Source organism: Corvus moneduloides, chromosome 4 (genome assembly GCF_009650955.1).
Source record: "Corvus moneduloides isolate bCorMon1 chromosome 4, bCorMon1.pri, whole genome shotgun sequence".
NCBI classification, from domain to species: domain Eukaryota; kingdom Metazoa; phylum Chordata; class Aves; order Passeriformes; family Corvidae; genus Corvus; species Corvus moneduloides.
In genome coordinates, this window is record NC_045479.1 from 29,862,178 (window position 1) to 29,880,212 (window position 18,035).

Genomic DNA, 18,035 nt, shown 5'->3' on the forward strand with positions numbered 1-18,035 from the left:
AAGGTTTGGGTTGTTTAAAATAAAACTGACATTTAGTATAAAAATTATAACAATTTTTAAGAAATCCTTTAATATTTACTTGATAATATCATCTAGCTCCTTCAGTGTAAAACTTAATGTATACTACTCTGGGTTGCAGTGTTGATCACTAACAATGCTGTAATCCACATCTAGGTTGGTATTTTGACCTTGACAACGTGCCTCTTGTATTTTTATAATGGAAATAGGCAATAACTGTTTTTTTAATATAGCAGAGATTAGTATAACAAATTGCCTTCACATTATATAAATGTAAGGCTGTATTTGTTCCTACTCTAATTTGTTAACTACAACAAAAATATTTATTCCCCATTGAATATATTTTTTTTTTTTCAGTTCACTATCAGTCCAGTAAAGAAAATGTGTGAAGGATCATTTATTTATACCTGATAATGATGACGTTCCTGGAACTGTAGGAATTTATTTATTTGGGGTTTGTTTGTTTGTATTTGGTTTGTCGTTCTTCGTTTTCAAAACACTGCAGCAAAAGCATGGGACAGTGAGAATACACTGGGCAATTTCTTGTAATATTTATTGGGTATTGCTCTTAGACTGTAAGAATAGTGGAAGAATGACACTGGCATTGACTCAACTTTTCTTTCCAGAGGCTGCAGTTTTCATTTTCCACACAATGTGTAAGTATTTGTCCTGGTTCTGGCCAGGACAGCGTTAATTTTTGCAGTAGCCAGGAAGGGCCACGGCTGGGACCTGGGGTTATTCTACACCACCTCATTTTCCGGGAACAGGGGAAGGGGATCCTTCTGGGTCATGTAGCATGCCAGGCTCCATGCAGTGAGCAACCACGTGTGAATCTGCCTCCCTTCTACCCTCTGTCATCAGTGTTGTTGCTGTTACTGATCATTTTCTTATCTCATTGCTGTTTCCAGTAAGTTGTTCTTATCTCAACCCATGATATTTACCTCTTCTGCTTCCAATTCTCCTCTCCATCCTGCTCCAGGGTAGGGGAGGTGAGGCAGTGGGAGAGCAGAGCATGGTTTGGAGTGTGTCAGTGGGAGCACTAAATTGGGCAATGGCATTCCTAAACCAGGGCTGCACATTCTTGGGGAATTTGTTAAACTTCTCTGAGGAAAAGAGTGTAGCTATTAGAAGTAACAGAAGCTATTTCTGCTGCCTCCTGCAGGATGAAGTTGTACAAAGTAACTCTCAGCCTGAGCCAGCTTTGCCAAATGGAATGGTCACCAGTGTCTACCAGCATGGAATGGTTGCAAAGAGCAGCTGTTGGCAGCCTCATGTTTCTGTCCCCAGCTCTGGCTGTGTCAGCAAGGTGCCCACTGATGTCAGGGGGCAGGGGACGTTTATACAAACTAGGTAAGACCTGGAGGGCAGAAAAAGGGTAATAGCAGGAGGAAGAATGATGATCAGCACCTGGTTTGTGGGCTGCCTTTGCCAGTTGGTCTCAGGCTTTTTGTGTGAAAGCTTATTTCCTGAATAAGGTGTTCCTGAAGCACCTTCTCCTGAAAGAAGGATTATGCAGTTATCATCCTTTTAAACATTTTTAGCTTTTTAAAAGTATCATCACCCTCAGAGCCTTTAAGCAGTGCAGTTGTAGTGCAAATCCTAAAGGCTGTGTGGAGGTGTGGCAGGCACTGCACAACCAGACTGTCCCTGGCCTGTTGCTGCTTCCCACACGTGGGAGAGCAGCTGGGAATCCTCCAGCCCAGGGAATCCCCCTCCATTCAGACTCTGCAGGAGGTCACTGCTCAGCTGCTGCTGGGGTTTAGGCCAGTGCCTCCCCTCCCCAACATCATCAGGTGTTGTATTGTACCTTCTTGTTCCTGTTCTTCCCAATTTCAGTGTGATGGAAGTGTGCTGTGCTGACCTGCATGGCTCTGTCCTGAAGCCTTGCAGGGCTGCAGCTGCAGCAGTATTTCTCACCTGATGCCCCTCTATGTCTTACACTCCATTCCTTGCATGACCTTGCATCGTTACCAGCTGTGTTTGCTTTTTTGTAACCACTTTAAAGTACACAATCAAACTAACCTCCAAATGCTTTTATTCTAGATAAACCCATACAAACACCAACATGTATTTGTCATTTGCACTTTTTTTAACCATTCATTTTAAACAACAGATTTAACTTCTGTACAACAGGAATTACTTTACACATTAGTAAGGTTTGACTTCAAACTAAATGACTGCAAAATAATGCTCTGTAAGCTAGTGTTAGAAAACACGCTGTTTGCCATAGCAGTTTGCCTGTAAACATGGGAAAGTAAGTTGAAGAGAAGTTTGTTTTTCATTGCTGAGGATGTGATTAGAACTGTTGTGTTGCCATAATACCCATAATAGAGGTGGTTCTTTTTTTCTGTGTAACAGTAATGGCAAATTGCAGATACGGAAGGTGTGTCAATGTTTTGTGTGCTGACCCAAACCTACCAAAAGAGCCACAATCACTTAATTATACTTCACATCACTTCGTGAGATCCACTTGATGGGTTACAAAGTCCCAGCATGACTTAAAAATGGTTTACTAACAGAGTGACGCTGTTTAGGAGGCTTGAATAAAAGGCAATAATCCTATTCCAGGCTGTAGGTAAAGCTACAGGGCCTGCTTCAACACATACTTAATCTCTAGAAATCATTAAAGCTATTGTAGCAAACAAGCAGTAGTACAAATACAGAATAGGACTGATTTTCATTTCCTCATCAATATAAACACATATAGTGAAGTTCACAGGATCAGACCCACGCAAACAGATTATATTTTACAGCTTTTCAAGCAGAAATGTTGGGAGTTGTTGTTTCTGCCTGTACAGAAGGTTACTGTTGAACAAAACTATCACAGTTCATTTGAATGCACTGCCAGCAAACACCTGAAGTGGAAGAGAACTAACTGGAAAGTGTAATCCACTCATGCCTCTCCCTCAATATCAACTACTGTGCTTTTTCTATTTATTTGATGCTGCTTTAAAATGTTAGATTAAGAACGATAAAAATCAAGCCCTTACGTGCAGGTATTCTAAACTTAAGTGCCAGTCAAGCCACGGTCCACTCCTTTAGGACAGAGGGCAAGATAGGTTAGAGGTGGGTGGGTTTTTTTCTGATTAAAATTGAACTTATCAAAATACATTGTGCCAGGCAGAGAACTGCTGAAAGTACTGCAACATTGTAGTGCAGTTTCCTGAACAAAGCCATACATTCCATCAAGTATAAAGTGTAAACTTAATAGCAAGTGTAAGACTTGAATTAAAAAAAAAACCAACAAAGCCATCACAGTATGGGTTGGCTGGTGGCTGCCCTCTCTGGTATGCAAGAGGAACAACTTGTGCAATCACATGGTAGGGAGGGGGCAGAGCAGCAGGACGGTGTTTTTGTGTTTGCCTTTCTCCATCCACATTAACAGCCCGCCTTCCTCCTGCCACAGGTGGCTGGTGTGTGCTGGCACTGGCCAGCCGCGGGATTGGGCCTGCCAGCTGTCTTTGTGGCCAGAGCAGGCAGCGTTAGCACCACTGGCCTGAGCTGTGGGGCTCCTCCAACCGTGGGACCCTCCACTGCCTGGGAGCCCTGCACAGCTGGCTCTGGCTGCACATAGCCCCAGCACTGGCTTTCTGTACCAAACTGGGCCCTCTGTGCCATTCACAGCCTTATGGCACCTTTCCCACTGCCCGGGCAGGTGACAGCTCTTCCCTCTCCTGTGGGCCACTGTGCTACACCACTCACCTCCAGTGGTGGATCCCTCCGGAAGTGTATGGAAACGGATCTCCGTGTCATCAATGCCTTACTTCAAAATCTAAGCCTCAGAACGTGCCTCCTGTGACTGAAGCAGAGTCCATGGTGACAAAGCATTTAGCTCTGTAGCAGAGGGTGGGGCTGTGCTGGTGCTGTGGTAGAGCTGGAGCCATGGCTGCTCCTCCCTGGCTTTGCTCAGTAGCCAGTGCACCAGCCTCATCCCAGCAGCACAGCCATGCACTTGCTTTCCAGCTGGGCTGACTTTAGCCACCAATGCAAATGTAATGGGCACCTTCTTTCCAAAAGGGCCAAGCCTCAAAAAACCCCAGGCGGACTAAGGCAGACAGTTACCCCTCCCCACCCCAAACCCCAGCACATTTGTATCAGCTTCTCATACACAGTCAGAGATTACACCAGTCCTCCTGTTCTTACATATTATTAAACTAACCTTTGACCTGACCCCCCCCAACATGCTGGCTTTAGGTCTGTGAGGCCCTTGTACACAGATGGTAAGGCTGGCCAGGACCGTCAGCACTGCTGCATGGGCCGATCATGCACCTGAGGTCAGGTTTGTGCACCGAAGTGCAGCCATCGTCAGCTGCTTCATCAAATCACAACAGTGTTCTGATGCAGTGCAGTTTCAGCTGTGAAGCTGCTCACAAGTGTTTCACAGCTTATTTAAGGATGGAAAGGTAAAAAATGTAAACACAGACTGATGGTGGCTGAATGCCCTTCTCCAAAAGCCTCCCCTCCTTTCCTCCTGTCAGTGGTTGGCTTCACTTTGGACATGGAATTTTTAACCTAAGGATGGTAAGTCCTGCCATGTGGCATTTGGCCTTCAAACCTCAGACCCACTTTTTCTATTAAACACACATCCTAAGTGCCACTTTGGTGCCAGGTTGTTATTGGGTTTGTTGTTGTGTTTGTTTTTTTTTTTTCTGAACAGGAACTAGCGAACATTTGACTGGAAGGAAGGAAGGAAACTGTAGCTGACCCGTATTCTAAAGCCGGAGCTCACCCTCACAGTTTGCCAAGCTGCTGAAAGGATGTGGCAAAACATCAGCTTTTTCTCTTAAAAAAAAGAGCTAAGCAACTTGCAAGTTCACGTGGGCAACTCTGAACTTATAGTGTATTTTGCACATCTCCTATGACCTTGTTTAGAAGTAAGCAAAAAGCTTACTAGACAGTATTTTTGAACCAAAGGGTTATGTGTGTTCAAGTACCTAAAAATGCTGACCCTGCCAACATTAGGTTCACTTTGACATGCTCCTGTGTGAATATGTAACCCTGCCCATATTTTGTTCCCCATCGTAGATTACTTGGAATGGTCAGAGTGGAGAAGAGTGTCCAAACGTTTCAAACCCTGTACATATTGTCAGTCAAAACAGTTTTGGGAGCAGTAGCGCTAATTTAAAATCCCCCACAGTGATGCTGTGAGTCAGTGCTCTGCTCAATGCCATTTGCATTTTTTCTTTTCGTCAAATAAGGCTTTTACTTGCTGGAGCTGTTTCTGGACTTCTTCAAACCCCCGTTCTCGCTCGAGTTTGCTGACAATCTGTTAACAATTAGCAAAAGAGAGAATAATTTTTTTAATGCTTATTTTACTTGCTATTTTTTAAAGCCTGCTTTTCCATTCTCAAACAACTACTCACAGAAAAACCCATCTGAATGCCTGCCTATCTGTAAACATTCTTTTCTGGCTTTAACACTTTATTTTGGTAGTATTCCTTTCAAGTCATTCTGATCACAGGATTTGCAACACTTTCACAAAAGAATGACTGAGCCAAGCAAAAAAAAACCCAAAACAAATTCAAAACATGCTCATCTCTCAGAGTGTGAGGCAAGGGCAGTGCTCCAGTTTTTACCCTAGAGAAGATTTGCAAATGACATTTCATTTCTCTTCCTCTGCCCTCTAAGCTGAGGGCAATGAACTGCCTCTTTTCCTCTAACTCACCTAGTTGGCTCTGGCCCAGGAATAGAGCACTAGTGCTGTCTGAAACCTCTGCTGGCAATGCTACACAGAGACAGGTCTCAGTAAACAATGAAAGAGGTTTAGCTGATCCCAGTCAAAAGCCAGAGGGGGAAGAGCAGAAGGAAGATTTCCTTCTAAGGATGGGCTAAGTTTAGCCAGTACTAGCTTCAAAAAAGCAAAAATGGACACTAAGACCAGAAAGTACACTGAATGCTCCCGTATCAACCCCATTTTAATGAGCTTAATAAAGAGTGATTAAGGCCATTCTGAGTATCATCCCAAGCTTGTTTCAGGAGGTGAAGATTTGATGCTGAATCCAGATAATTTGAGATGGTAGAGATCAGAAATGGTAAGCCAGCTAACAGGTGACTGAGAGCTGGATGACTACAGCAAGTGCTGGTGCTGTGCTGCTGAGAATGAAAGAGAGAAAGGCCTGGTTGCTTGGAAACCCAGACAACCTGCTGGAAGCGTAAGGAGGCCTTCAGGCAACACACCCCAGCTGGCTCGTATCTGAGTCCCTGCACAGGCACACACACAGCCTCTGTTAAGGATGCTGAGCAAAATGGAGTGGAGAATCCTATAATGCAAAGTGGAGGACAGGGATTTTCTTAGAAAGCAGCTTAGAGGTAACCTGTGACTAAGTACTTTCAGCTGAGAAAAGATTTCTTTTGTTAGTAATAGCAGGGACTGGAAGCTTCTCTTTAAGAGAAAGGCTATTAGAGCAGAGCATTAAGAGGGCTATGATGGGAAAGGAGCAGACACCTCTTGCTGCAAGGCCATGTGCTCCACTGAGGTGTTTGCACTGTTAAATTGAGAACCCTGGTGCTACAGTCTAATCTGATTTCTGAACCTCCAGGGAAATGGAGCGCGTGCACAGGAGTTGTGACAGGCATTTGCAGAGAGTCTGCAAACACAGTAAAACAAGAAGCCTAGACTATATAGGAACTTCCTCAAAACTGCAGGGAGAATTTTACTGCTATTGTCTCTGTGCAATACAGCAGTGACAGTAAAGGTACACTGACAAACCTTTGGCGTGTGCCCCCTCAGAGGGTGCCCCTCATGGCTCAGCAGAAGGGGCAGCCTCAGCTGCATTACAGAGGGGCTGCCTCTGGAGTGGCAGCCAGCAGCTTGCCCAGCAGCCCAGCCCTTGGTTACTGCATCAAGCCCCACATTAAGGATTAAGCAGAAATTGCAAATGTGCTTACCTCATCATAGTATTTCACTATGTATTTGTAGATTTCAAACAAGGCCACTTTCTCATTAAATTCATTTTCATGTTTCTAAAACAGAAAACAGTTCTGGTCAGATACTTCTTTAAAAAAACCCAAACTTAACATGAAAGCAAATGAAGTTGCTGCTTCTCAACCATACCTTAGATTCCTGAGCTAGAAATTCTTCAACCTCTGCAGTGGTCAATGGAGGCAGATCCCTGATGGCTTTGTAGTACGCTTTCACCTCCTTCTTGTAGAGCGGAATGTCCTTAGCATAGAGAAGTTTATTTGTTGGTGCTTCCTTAAAAGAAAAAAATTGAAGCCTTGTAACTTTTCCCAGCACAGAATTCCTAAGGTTCCACCTCCACACAGTTAATTGCATCTAATTGTGTCTGTGTGACTCATTTTTCTTTGCTGTGGTTATATACAAGGAACCAAGGTTATGAAACAAAGATGCAAACCAGAGGCAGGACCTCACTAATAGTGTATTGTCTTTCATGACAGTTGCCATGTAATTATTTCTGTTGACATCAGGAGTGATGACGTTTTGTCCCTCAGACATATTTTTCTTTCTCACTTCCTCCTTACAGGTCCCTAGACCTGAAAGATTGTGAAAGCTGAACCAAAGGCCCGGGGCTGATACCCTATTTACACACAGGATTCAGCAGTACTGCTGAAAGGAAAGTTCCTGGCAGTAACACCAGAGTCTTGTTAGACATTGTCCTGGCAGAGGTTCCCCTAAATCTCTTTGGTCCCTACTTCCCTCAGGGGTTTGAGAGCATGGAGAGCTGACTGCCAGACACACACAGCCAAAAGGATTTTTTTTTTTTCACCCCAGGACTTCAACAATCCAGGTCAGCACTGAACCTACCCGTGAGGTTTAGGCTTATTTGAGGAAATAAGTACTGACACTTGTGATAGGAGCCAAGGCCCCACCTGGAAAACTTATTTTCAAAATGTAAAAGTGGGGGCTGGTAGTTTCCTGTTGAAGTTTTGGGCAATAAATGACACAACCATGTGATAGCTTGTCACCACTGTTTCCAATGTGTGATGAAATAATTTAAATGTTTGTTTTCTATATGGCTAAAAGATGCTTCAAGATCAAAGCCAATCATGAAAGTAAATACATCTTAGTACTAAAAGGTCACAAGATGTTTACTGTATTGCAAACCTTTATCAGGGTTCAGCACCCCTTTTCAAATAGCTAACAGGAGATGTTTCAACAATACTTCACAGTGGATGTTTAGCACAGAAACCTAACAACCATGCTCATTTGTAGTTTTTCCATCAAGGAAGTGATGTGATTAGCTTTAATTTATGATACTCACTACTAAAGTAAGATAAATAAGCACATTATTTACTATTTCCCTTTAACAGCTGAGCAGTTGGATCAGATCACATAGGAAATTAGTCAATTTTTATATAAATTCTTTTAGGCTAAAAAGTCTCTAGCCTGTTTTTCTTGGTAGCATGAGCCTGAACAAATGCTTCCTGCTTTGGTCCAAAGAAAAGGAAAATACCCTGGGGGAAAATGAAGTATTTCTGATCTCCAGAGTTCCAGACACTGTACTAAAGAGTTTTTGAATGTAAGATTTCTGAACTTGTTGCTCCAGCAAATAATTTTGCATATAAAAAGGGAGTAGCTAACACATGTGAAAGGAACTGTTTCAAACTTTAGAGGTCTTTCAGTATTCTTACAGCTTCCACTAGCTTATTGTGTGAGTCTTCTGCACACTGGTGTGTGGCAGACAAAATTTGGACTACTTATCAAATAATGTTAATACTTTTAAGACCCTTGTTTAAAACTACATTAAAACTTCATTAAAATCTTACAATTTCCACCTCTGCCACATATTGTGTAAACACACTGTGCAGAACTGAACTGCAGAGAAAACAAGCAGCAGATAACTATAAATAAGGCATTTTTAGATACAGTAGCTGTATCTGTCTACTGGTGAATTCCTCAAAGTCTCAGGAGACTGAGCAACGAGGAATGGAAACCCAGCTTAATTAGGTCCCTGACAATTCTGCCCCCAATATCAGCAGATCCAGGACTTCATCATCTCAATCATTATATAGTTGAAAAAGACTTTGGTTGAGAAATTAGTAGACTGGAGGGGCAGTGTTACCTTCCCCAGTGTCTGCTCTGCGAGAGAAAAGGCATCCATGAAAGCTTGTGCGATTACAGACAAACAGCCATCTATGTGTGAAGTCTTCTTAATATCAAAGACAAACTGGGGATTCTTCAGGATGTTCACCCAGAAGCGAAGAGGAAGACTAGACAGAGAAAGAACAAACATCTTTAAAATTGACTGCTCAAGTAGCACAACTGCTTTAAAATGGTTCTTAATTGCAACTGCACTCATGGAATGAAGCACATTCCTGGGCTGCTTCTTCAAGTTAAAAAAGGGGTCAGGGAACAAAGGCTATGGAACAAACACATCTGTCAGGCATCCAGCTTCAAACAATGCTCTCAATCCACAGCTACTTTTTTCAGAGTGTGAAGTCAGTGTGCAGACTGCACAGACCTAGAAGCTCTGGTGGCTTGTGTTGTATTGAATCAATACACTAAAGTTACTGTTATCCACAAAGCCAAACCACATCTTATTCCCAGACACGCCAAAATCTTACTCTTCTGATCACACATGACACATTCCATCTTTGCAACTACATTTTCAGAAAGCACATGCATCCCATGGGCATACCTGTTGGTTTTCCATATGTGGACCACATCAGGATCAGTAATTTTTTTGCTCTCAGCCTGGGCATCCAAAAAGTCAAAAAAGTACTTGATGGCAACAGGTGCTTTATTGTTGGGTAAACTCCAAATGCTCCTGAAGAGCTTTTCAACAACTGAATGAATTGCAACCTGAAAGTAACAAAGTTAATATTCTGTTATTATTACAGGAGAAAAGAATAGGATCTTTTACCTCAGAGAGCTTAGTGTGCCCCAAGACAACCACACACAGAAATTACAATATGCTTGTGGCAAACATTGAGGCCATAGGTTACTGGCAAACAAGACAGTAACAAAAATGAGACTACAATACACCACAGTGAGCTCCTTCCATATGTCACATGTCCTGTTTCTCTGCTGACAGGAGAATTGTGTTGAACTCTACGATAAATCATAGGTGGGAAGAACCACTTGGGCTAATAAAGACAACATCAACTCTTGGGATCCTGTTGCCACTGTTGCTAAAGGCATTGGAATTTGTGACTGCAAGTAAGAGGGAGGTGAGAAAAAGCAGTTTAGCCTGTTTCCTAGAGCACTGGTCTTCCAGGTGCCATCTGTGACACGTGCTCAACACGTGCTCATCAACACTTCATAGCCAAGTGGCTCTGGCATTTGATCTAATTCTAGGATAACAGCTTTGGGTGCTATAAGAACACACTAATGTTAGAGAGAAGAACTGAAAACTGGGTATTTCTGATACAAAAGGGAAGATATTTGGTGCACTAAGGGAAGGGTTTGGTTGCTGCTGGACTCACTGACATAGTCACAGAGTATTCATAAGTAGAGGCAAACAAAGCAAAACACTGTTTTGTGCTTTTTTTTCTTCACATCTGTTCTGAAGCTCAGTTCGGCACAATCTTCTCTTGACAAGAAGGATTTAAGCATATCCCAGGGCCTTGATGAATACTGGCCAGTTCACTTCATGTGGTAAACTCTCACAATTGTGTCTGTGTGCATGTATGGGAGAGAGGGGAGCAGACAGAGAGATGGTGTGATGCAATTGCCTTTAGTGCACAGCCTATCACGAGAGGAATTTCACAGCTCTGTTGTTCAGGGCAGTGTCTTACTTTGGAGAAGGAGATGATTAATTTAACGCCCTTTAAAAGGACTGTTTCTAAAGAGCCTGAACTTTTTTTCTGTATCTCAGTCTTCCACCATAAGACATTACTGGTTTACTCCAGCAGTTCCTGAGGGCTCATGTTAGTTTTTGCAGGTAATGAGAAATGACCAGTCTTCACTCTCGCTTTAGGGACTCTCCCAAATTACTTCAGATGCTATCAACAACCTAATTAAATAATGATTGATAGATTTTTAAATGCAAGAAGGCTATAATGATCATCCCTTCAGGCCTCTTGCACAGCTCTCAGTGTTGTGTGTCCATTAATATTTAATGCAATATGCTGTTGCAAAGAGTTTTCTAACCATTTTGAGTAAGTCAGAAACAAGATGACGTTACTGGAGGGAGTGAGCAGGACTTATTCCTATGGAATGCACATTGTATAAATTAGGTAGTTGTATTATAAATCCTAAGGACCTTGCTTTTAAAATTAATCTGGTTATTTTGAATGCTTAATCTGAAACCCTAACAGATTATTTCATTTTATGGGCAGTATTTTGTGAAACTCAGGCTTCAGAAGTTGTCTCTAAGCTGGGCAAACTCTAGAGCAGAGTGAGGAGATTGTTGACTGAAAGCTGTCATTCCGAAAGGGTTCATTCTCACTCTATGGAACTCTGTGGTAAAAACTCACTTTCCATAAGCTAAATAACAACCTTTTTTCTTTAACCTGAAAAAAAGGTTGTGCTTACTGAGGAGATACTATGTGTAATAGACAATTTTAGAACCCTAGCGTTAGAAAACCTGAAATGTGTCTCTCTTTGCAAATGGTCATAGCCATAGTTAGCGCAGTGATTTTTTATATGCTACCTTTTCATTTAATATTTGATTTACACACAGGAAGTCTGCACAGTTTCTGGTTTAATTTGTGTTTCTGTTATGCTAAACTAGCCAAGACAACATCAGCCCTCCCCCAAAAGAAAGCCTTTACAGTTTACCTTGGTTGACAGAAGTTTTGTGAGATACATTTCTTTCACTTTGAATTTTTGCTTTCCTTTGTGACCTGCTCCCTTTACATCTTTGTTTGCTTCCGAGTCTGGTAAAATCTGTCATGAAGAGATTAGAGAGATTACACAGATCCAAATACAGCTCAGTATTAAATCTACCACTTAGCAGTGTAATGACAACTCACCAAATGACAGTGTTCATCTGAGTAGTCCACATCTAAACAACAAAAGCAGAGAGCAAACAGCCATTAATGAAACACATGGCTACAAGCTTGTGAGTTCTGCTGGTCTCTGGGCCATGCAACAGAGTGCATCCAGAATGCCCAGCAAGCCGTCAGTGTCATCCTTTCCTGCCTGCAGTGTGGGGGAAGCCTCTGAGAAATGCACAGGCCCTGTGCACCTCCCTAGTGACAACCTGTAGCTTGAACCACTAAGGTACAGCATCCTGTCTGCTGCAGGGGTAAGCTGGCAGCAATCACAGCTCCTCTGAAGGGAGGACAAGGTAAGATGATTGCAGTGGTTTAAGTCTCTAAGAGTGCTGAGTGCAAGTAGGCTGAGGTCAGGCTTGAATGTAATGGCTGGGAACAGACAACCTCATTTTTGCTGAGGGAGAGGCCACCCCAGTGAGATGAGAACGTCTCTCCTAACACTGATGATAAGGAAACACGTGTTAGGAGTGTGTTTTTTCACAGGGGCTACAGAAAGTTCTGCCCTCATCCACCAGCTGGGTGGGAGCAACCTGTGTTACAGGGCTGGGTGAGATGAACTGACCTCCTCTGTAAGCACCCTGTATCTCCTGACATGCTGTTGAGACAGCCAAGTCAGAGCTTTCAGAAACACAGTCAAGAGAATAAGGAAAATTACCCAAGAGTGGGGGTTTTATCATTCCTGTCTCTGGACAGTGCAGCACTATGTCTGTGATGCACAGTTCTGGGCACCAGGGAGAGGCATGTTCCCTGGGTTGGTTTCAACAAGTCAGCGCTTTGTGTCACCTGGGCTCCCCTGTCCTGCTTTCCTGCCTATGAGCCTGTATCTCCAAGCAATCATTTGCTGAGGACTGTAAGCCCTTCTGTCCTTCTTTCCTTTGCCTCCTTTCCTCCTTTTAGGCTCACCATGCCTGCCAGAGGCCCAGAGCCAGGGCTCTTCACTTGGCTCAAGTATATCCAAGTACCCATTTCTCTGACCTCCAACTGACCAAGATACAATCTGTCACAGCTCAGTTCTCTGCATTCCCAACCATTCCACACAAAAGTTAAAATAGGTTGCAGTCCCTGTTACCTGATCGGCTATTTGCCTTCTTTTTGAAGACTTTTATGGTTGCTCCATTTGAAATCTGAAAGCAAAAACAAACATCATGCTGAAACAAAACTGCTTAGAATTCATGAAAGCCTCAGTTTCATTTCCTCTGTCCCTCAGCCCATGGCAGTGCAGGGCAGCCCAGCCCACTTCATTCTCCCCACAGTGTGCACAGCTTTCAGCAGGCAGCCAGGGCTGGGCTTTCAGGCACGGGCAGTAGCTGCACTTTGTCAGGATTACCCAGCCAGGTGGGAAGGCACCTCTTCCAATGCACCAGCCTTGAAGACCTTTCCCTTCCTTCGATTTTTCTAGTTCAGCCCATATGTGGACGTTGTCATTTTCATGTACTGCTCTGTGCTGTTTCTGGCACCCATCTTTCTATAGATTTCTCAGGTTAAATTCTCTGGCTCCAGTGCAATAGGATCTTATGGGAAGGTGAGGCAGGGAGGTGCACACAAAGATGAATTCTCTTCTGGTCCCCTTTCTTTCAGCTCAGTCTGTTCTACCTGTGTCCTACGGAGGGGCAATTTTGAGGGTTTAGTCTGGTGCTCCCAAGAACTATTTTCAAACTGAGCAAAATATTTATACACGGTAAGATCAAGATCCTTATCTTACCATCTTGGGATTTCTAGGAAAAATCTACCTCCTCCTTCCCTGAATTTATAGTGCTGCCAGGATGTTACGCATTATCTTTAAAACAAACTGGCAAGCCATGCTTTTATTGTCAAAGAGTAACTAAAAAATGGCTCCCACTGAGAACTACACCACTGCTCTGCTATCAAATGTTGAGTCTTGCCAAGTGCTAGTGTACTTGCCTCTATAATTACAAAAACAACCGGCCAGTTCTAGGAAGGGATCTCTGCCAAAATAATTTAAGTGTTTTTTAAACCTTGGCAGCCAGCCTGGTGTGAGAAACCAGTTTAAACATTAAGATACTCTATCAAAAGCTGTGTCTTGTGCCAAAAAAATCTGCACTTACATTTGCTCCCGGAAAGTAAATGCAATCTATTTTATAAGTAAGATTTTTTTGCAGAGATTCCATCTATCACACAGAGTTTCAGAACTATTTTAGATAGCACAGAACACTTGAAAACTGCACTACAAATAGGAATATGCTCTAAGGCTAGCCTGTGAGGTGATACAAACACCCAGACAGTCCTCCTACTTGGCCCTGAAGATAGATAAACAGGAACAGTGCTACCCAGCAGCTCACCCCCTCCTGGAGGGACGTGGGCAACATGCTGCCTCCATTCCCTCCCCAAGAAGTAGGAGGGCAGCTCAGTGCTGAAATGTGTTGGCTTCTGTCCCAAGGGAGATGGGCAGAGCTCAGAGGGAGAACAGTGCTTCCTTCTGGGAATCAGAGGCAGTGCTGCAGTGCAGCCATGACCAAAGCCCACACTCTAGGTTTTATTTTCGGGACAAATTATGCTTTTAGCAGTGAGTAGACCATGCTTTCCTTCTTTGGCATGACTGCAGCAGCCATACTTGCTGTTTCTTTCAATGTGATCCAATTAAAAAAAACCACCAACATTACAAAAACCCCCTTCTTTTTGCATCTTGCTGTCTGAATCGCTTTTTGTGGTGTGCTGCTCCCATGGACACCTCAAAGTATCTTTGCTTTGTCAGCTGCATTACTGAGGGGGACAAACAAAGAGAGATCTCTTCCAATCCACACAACATGGAATACGGCTACTTTGGAAAACAGAAGGCGTGGTAGTGTGGCTCTATGGCTCCTGTTCCCCAGGCCTCCTGTCCTCACTGTAATCCAGTTCCTGTCATTGAGCTCCCGGGATCACACATTCAGACCTGCTCTACGGGGCTCTGCTTGCTCCTGGAATGTGTGATACTGGTATCAGTTGAGAAACTGGAGATCTGTGACCGGACAGCAGATCTGAAAGTGACTGTCTAGCTCTCTTCTTGGGTGGGGAACAGGATGTCAAGATAATTAGCAACTTTCTTGTCATGGCTTGTGGTTATTCTCATGGAAGTGATAGTACAGACCTCATAAATAAACATATCAGTAACTCTCCTAGGAGCCAAAAAATTAGACCAAAAGTAGCACACAGGCCAGAGGCACATGAGAGTCTAACACAGTGGATTTTTTTCTCTTCACAAACACTACACAAAAATGTAAATGTACCATTCTTGCATATTTTAAAAACCTGTGTAGAAACTAAGTCTGCTTTTTCAAGATTGATTGGTGACTCTGGGACCTTCATAACACAACCCTAATGCTCCAGTGTCTTAAAAAGATTTGATGGTACTTCCTAATTTCAAACATCTGGTTACTTTCTAGCATGTAAGGCTGGCAAACAAAAAGAAAAATTACAGGCATTGTTGAAATGTAAGTCGGAATTTGTCAGGCAATGTTACTGCCCTCACAGTGTGTATGCAATGTTCCTTCTTCTTGCTATCTAGACACTTTTACAATCCTTTTTGTATCAATATGCATACAAGAAAAAAACCAAGATATGCTAATGGCTAATACTTGCCACTAAACTACTGCCTAAAATGCCACTGAGCTTTTGCCTAAAATGTACATTATTTTGTCAGTGCCAGAAAATGTGAACGAAAATATCTAAGAGACATGCAGTACAATTTCCATAAGGCAGCTGCTAAGCTATAATTAGTGTAGTTACAGCTTTGCAAAAACAACTGAGCCTCCTACCTAACTTGCATCTGCAAGAAACCATTGCCTGCAGAAACCTCAGACAAAACAAGGGCTGGGACAAAGATACCCAGGGATGACAGAGACCAGTGGAGCAGACTTATTTGCCATGAGGTCTGATACCCATGAGCCACGGTCCAGATGAGCAAAAGGCTGCTGGGTAAAAGCAGGGAGCACCTGCAATAGCTGCCTGTGGTAAAGAGGGCAGGTACTGCCACATTAGACAGAAGTTCAAACACCTAATCTGATTCTGATACACTGACCTTTGCTGCACAGGCTCAAACTGCAACACTACAATGTCCTAATTTGTACAAAATCTCTACAAGTGGAGTGAAGGAGATCACATGTTCATCTACAGATAAGATTCAAGACGGGCACAGGAAAAGCCACTGGATGGTGACTCTGAACATCTGGGTTCACTGCTGACCCCCGTGAGGTAAGGAGAGCAACAAATGCCTACAGAAATCTGTAAAGTGACTCCAAATAAGCTTGCTTCATATCTAAGCAGCCTTGTCCTCTGCCCAGGCTACAAAGTCCTGCTAGGAGTCCTTGTTTCTCTATGGATGGCACTGTATTTGCTCATGCAGACAGCAACATGTTCCGTGCTGGCTCAGGTTCCTCAGCACCATACTGCATTGCACAGCACAGACCTACAGCAGCGAAACTTCTAAATAAATAAAAATTTATGAACATGTTAAGAGCCAGACTTTCAAATTCAATGAGGCATGAGGAAAGATCTCTAAAAGCACTCAGCACGATAACCTCCATTTCCAAAATCTATTTGTAAGCATCACATGTGAATTTCCATATCACCTGAGGCCAATCACCTGCTGCACCCTCTCCTCCAACATCTCACTCTCTATTTTGACTGGTGTCACTGAAAACTCCTTAGAGAAGTAATGCTGCTTGCTACACTTTCACAGCGTGCTACACCCAGAAGGGCTCTGCCACCAGTTGCAGTTTTTGAGTGATGTTGCAAGGATGGACAGATATTGCAGCATTGCAAACAACTGCTTTACGGGTACAACTGGAAGCAGAGGGGAAGACTTATGGTACAAGTGCCAACAGCAGATGGAAGCAGAAACAGAGAGAGAAAAAGGGGAAGAGACTGACACAGGAGGTATCAAGAAAAGAGAGAGAAAAGCCATCAATCCTTTTTATTCTGACTTGCAATGAGATTTCAGAAGTATCAATACTGCCTGTTCAGATAATCAAAATATGAGGTGGGATGAGGTAAGCAGTTGCTCATGGTACAACAAAATCTCAACAGCAGAGACTCAGAAAGTCCCAAGGCAATGTTCATAGCTGGAAATCAGATTCTGTTTTAAATGAAATGCTCAACAGAAGTAACAGTTTACATGGTATGTTTGAACCAAGCAACCCAACAACAAGGAAACCTCTGAACAATAACAGAAAACATGACTCATTGGCAAGAACATTGTGTGCCACACAATTCTTTCTTTCTGTTGATGACACTCAGCTATGTCTTCAAGATCAATCGAGATTCTGCTGTGCAGATCACATTTGAGAGCTGTGGAGAAACAGCTTCTCAACTCATTGGTCTGGCTTCTGTGCTTACCTCATAATGGCCGATGGTATTTAGCTTCCTTATCCCATCCTCCATCACCTCTGAGGAACCATCAATATCTAACAGTTCTCTTTGCTGCTCCTCAGACACAAGTTCTGCAGTATGACAGCAACAGAAAACAGTTACATCCCAATGGCATTCTCACCATACAGATACTTGTAAAGAAACACAACACCTAACTATTTTTGGACGAGGGACTCCCAACTGAGCTGTTTCTCTCTATCCTTGTGCTAGGTCACATGAAAGTGGTTTTGCACTCCCATACTTCTGATTCCTTTTCTGTGGTGATTGCCTGGGTGGCTTCCCTTTCAGCAGGTCTTGGTGCTTCACTTTGTGTTGGTCAAGGCAGAGTTTTTGGAGGTGCTTTCACCTAATCACTATACTGCTGCACAAGTGTACCCTGCTGTTAAGGTTACAGCGGGACTAGAAGAAAGGTTCCACAGGCCACTTCAAAGAGATCACTAAAATGAGCTGCGCAAGACTGCCATAGTACTTGTGAAGGGTGGTCAGGCACTTGTAAGGGATACACATACCAGATATGAAAGCAAATTGTGAACACTTGCCAACACAGAGTCTGAGAAGGTGAGGAAGGATCGACATCTTAGGGAGCAAGGCCAGCAGGTGACAAGTGCCAACAATATAGAGTTAGTTAGGTTTCCTACTGGAATACGTGGGAAGTGGTAGGGTGCTGGCAGCTACAGACTTTTATCTGACCTTGGGCTCTTGAAAACCCAACAAGGAAAGGTGGTTTGACTCATCTGCTGGAACAGCCT

General features: G+C 43.2%; 1 protein-coding gene across 1 annotated transcript in view; it reads right to left on the reverse strand.

Annotated features, from left to right (window-relative positions):
• Positions 1-2,036: 2,036 nt before the first annotated feature.
• The window catches only part of PLXNC1 (plexin C1), a 71,014-nt gene continuing 55,015 nt past the window's right edge, over positions 2,037-18,035 (reverse strand). The window contains exons 23-31 of the mRNA XM_032107836.1: positions 17,254-17,357; positions 12,989-13,043; positions 11,896-11,927; positions 11,702-11,809; positions 9,618-9,781; positions 9,042-9,189; positions 7,073-7,213; positions 6,907-6,981; positions 2,037-5,284 (exon numbers count right to left, since the gene is read on the reverse strand). Coding sequence (XP_031963727.1) covers positions 5,180-5,284; positions 6,907-6,981; positions 7,073-7,213; positions 9,042-9,189; positions 9,618-9,781; positions 11,702-11,809; positions 11,896-11,927; positions 12,989-13,043; positions 17,254-17,357 — 932 coding nt within the window. The 3' untranslated portion in view covers positions 2,037-5,179. The remainder of the gene's footprint in view (positions 5,285-6,906; positions 6,982-7,072; positions 7,214-9,041; positions 9,190-9,617; positions 9,782-11,701; positions 11,810-11,895; positions 11,928-12,988; positions 13,044-17,253; positions 17,358-18,035) is intronic.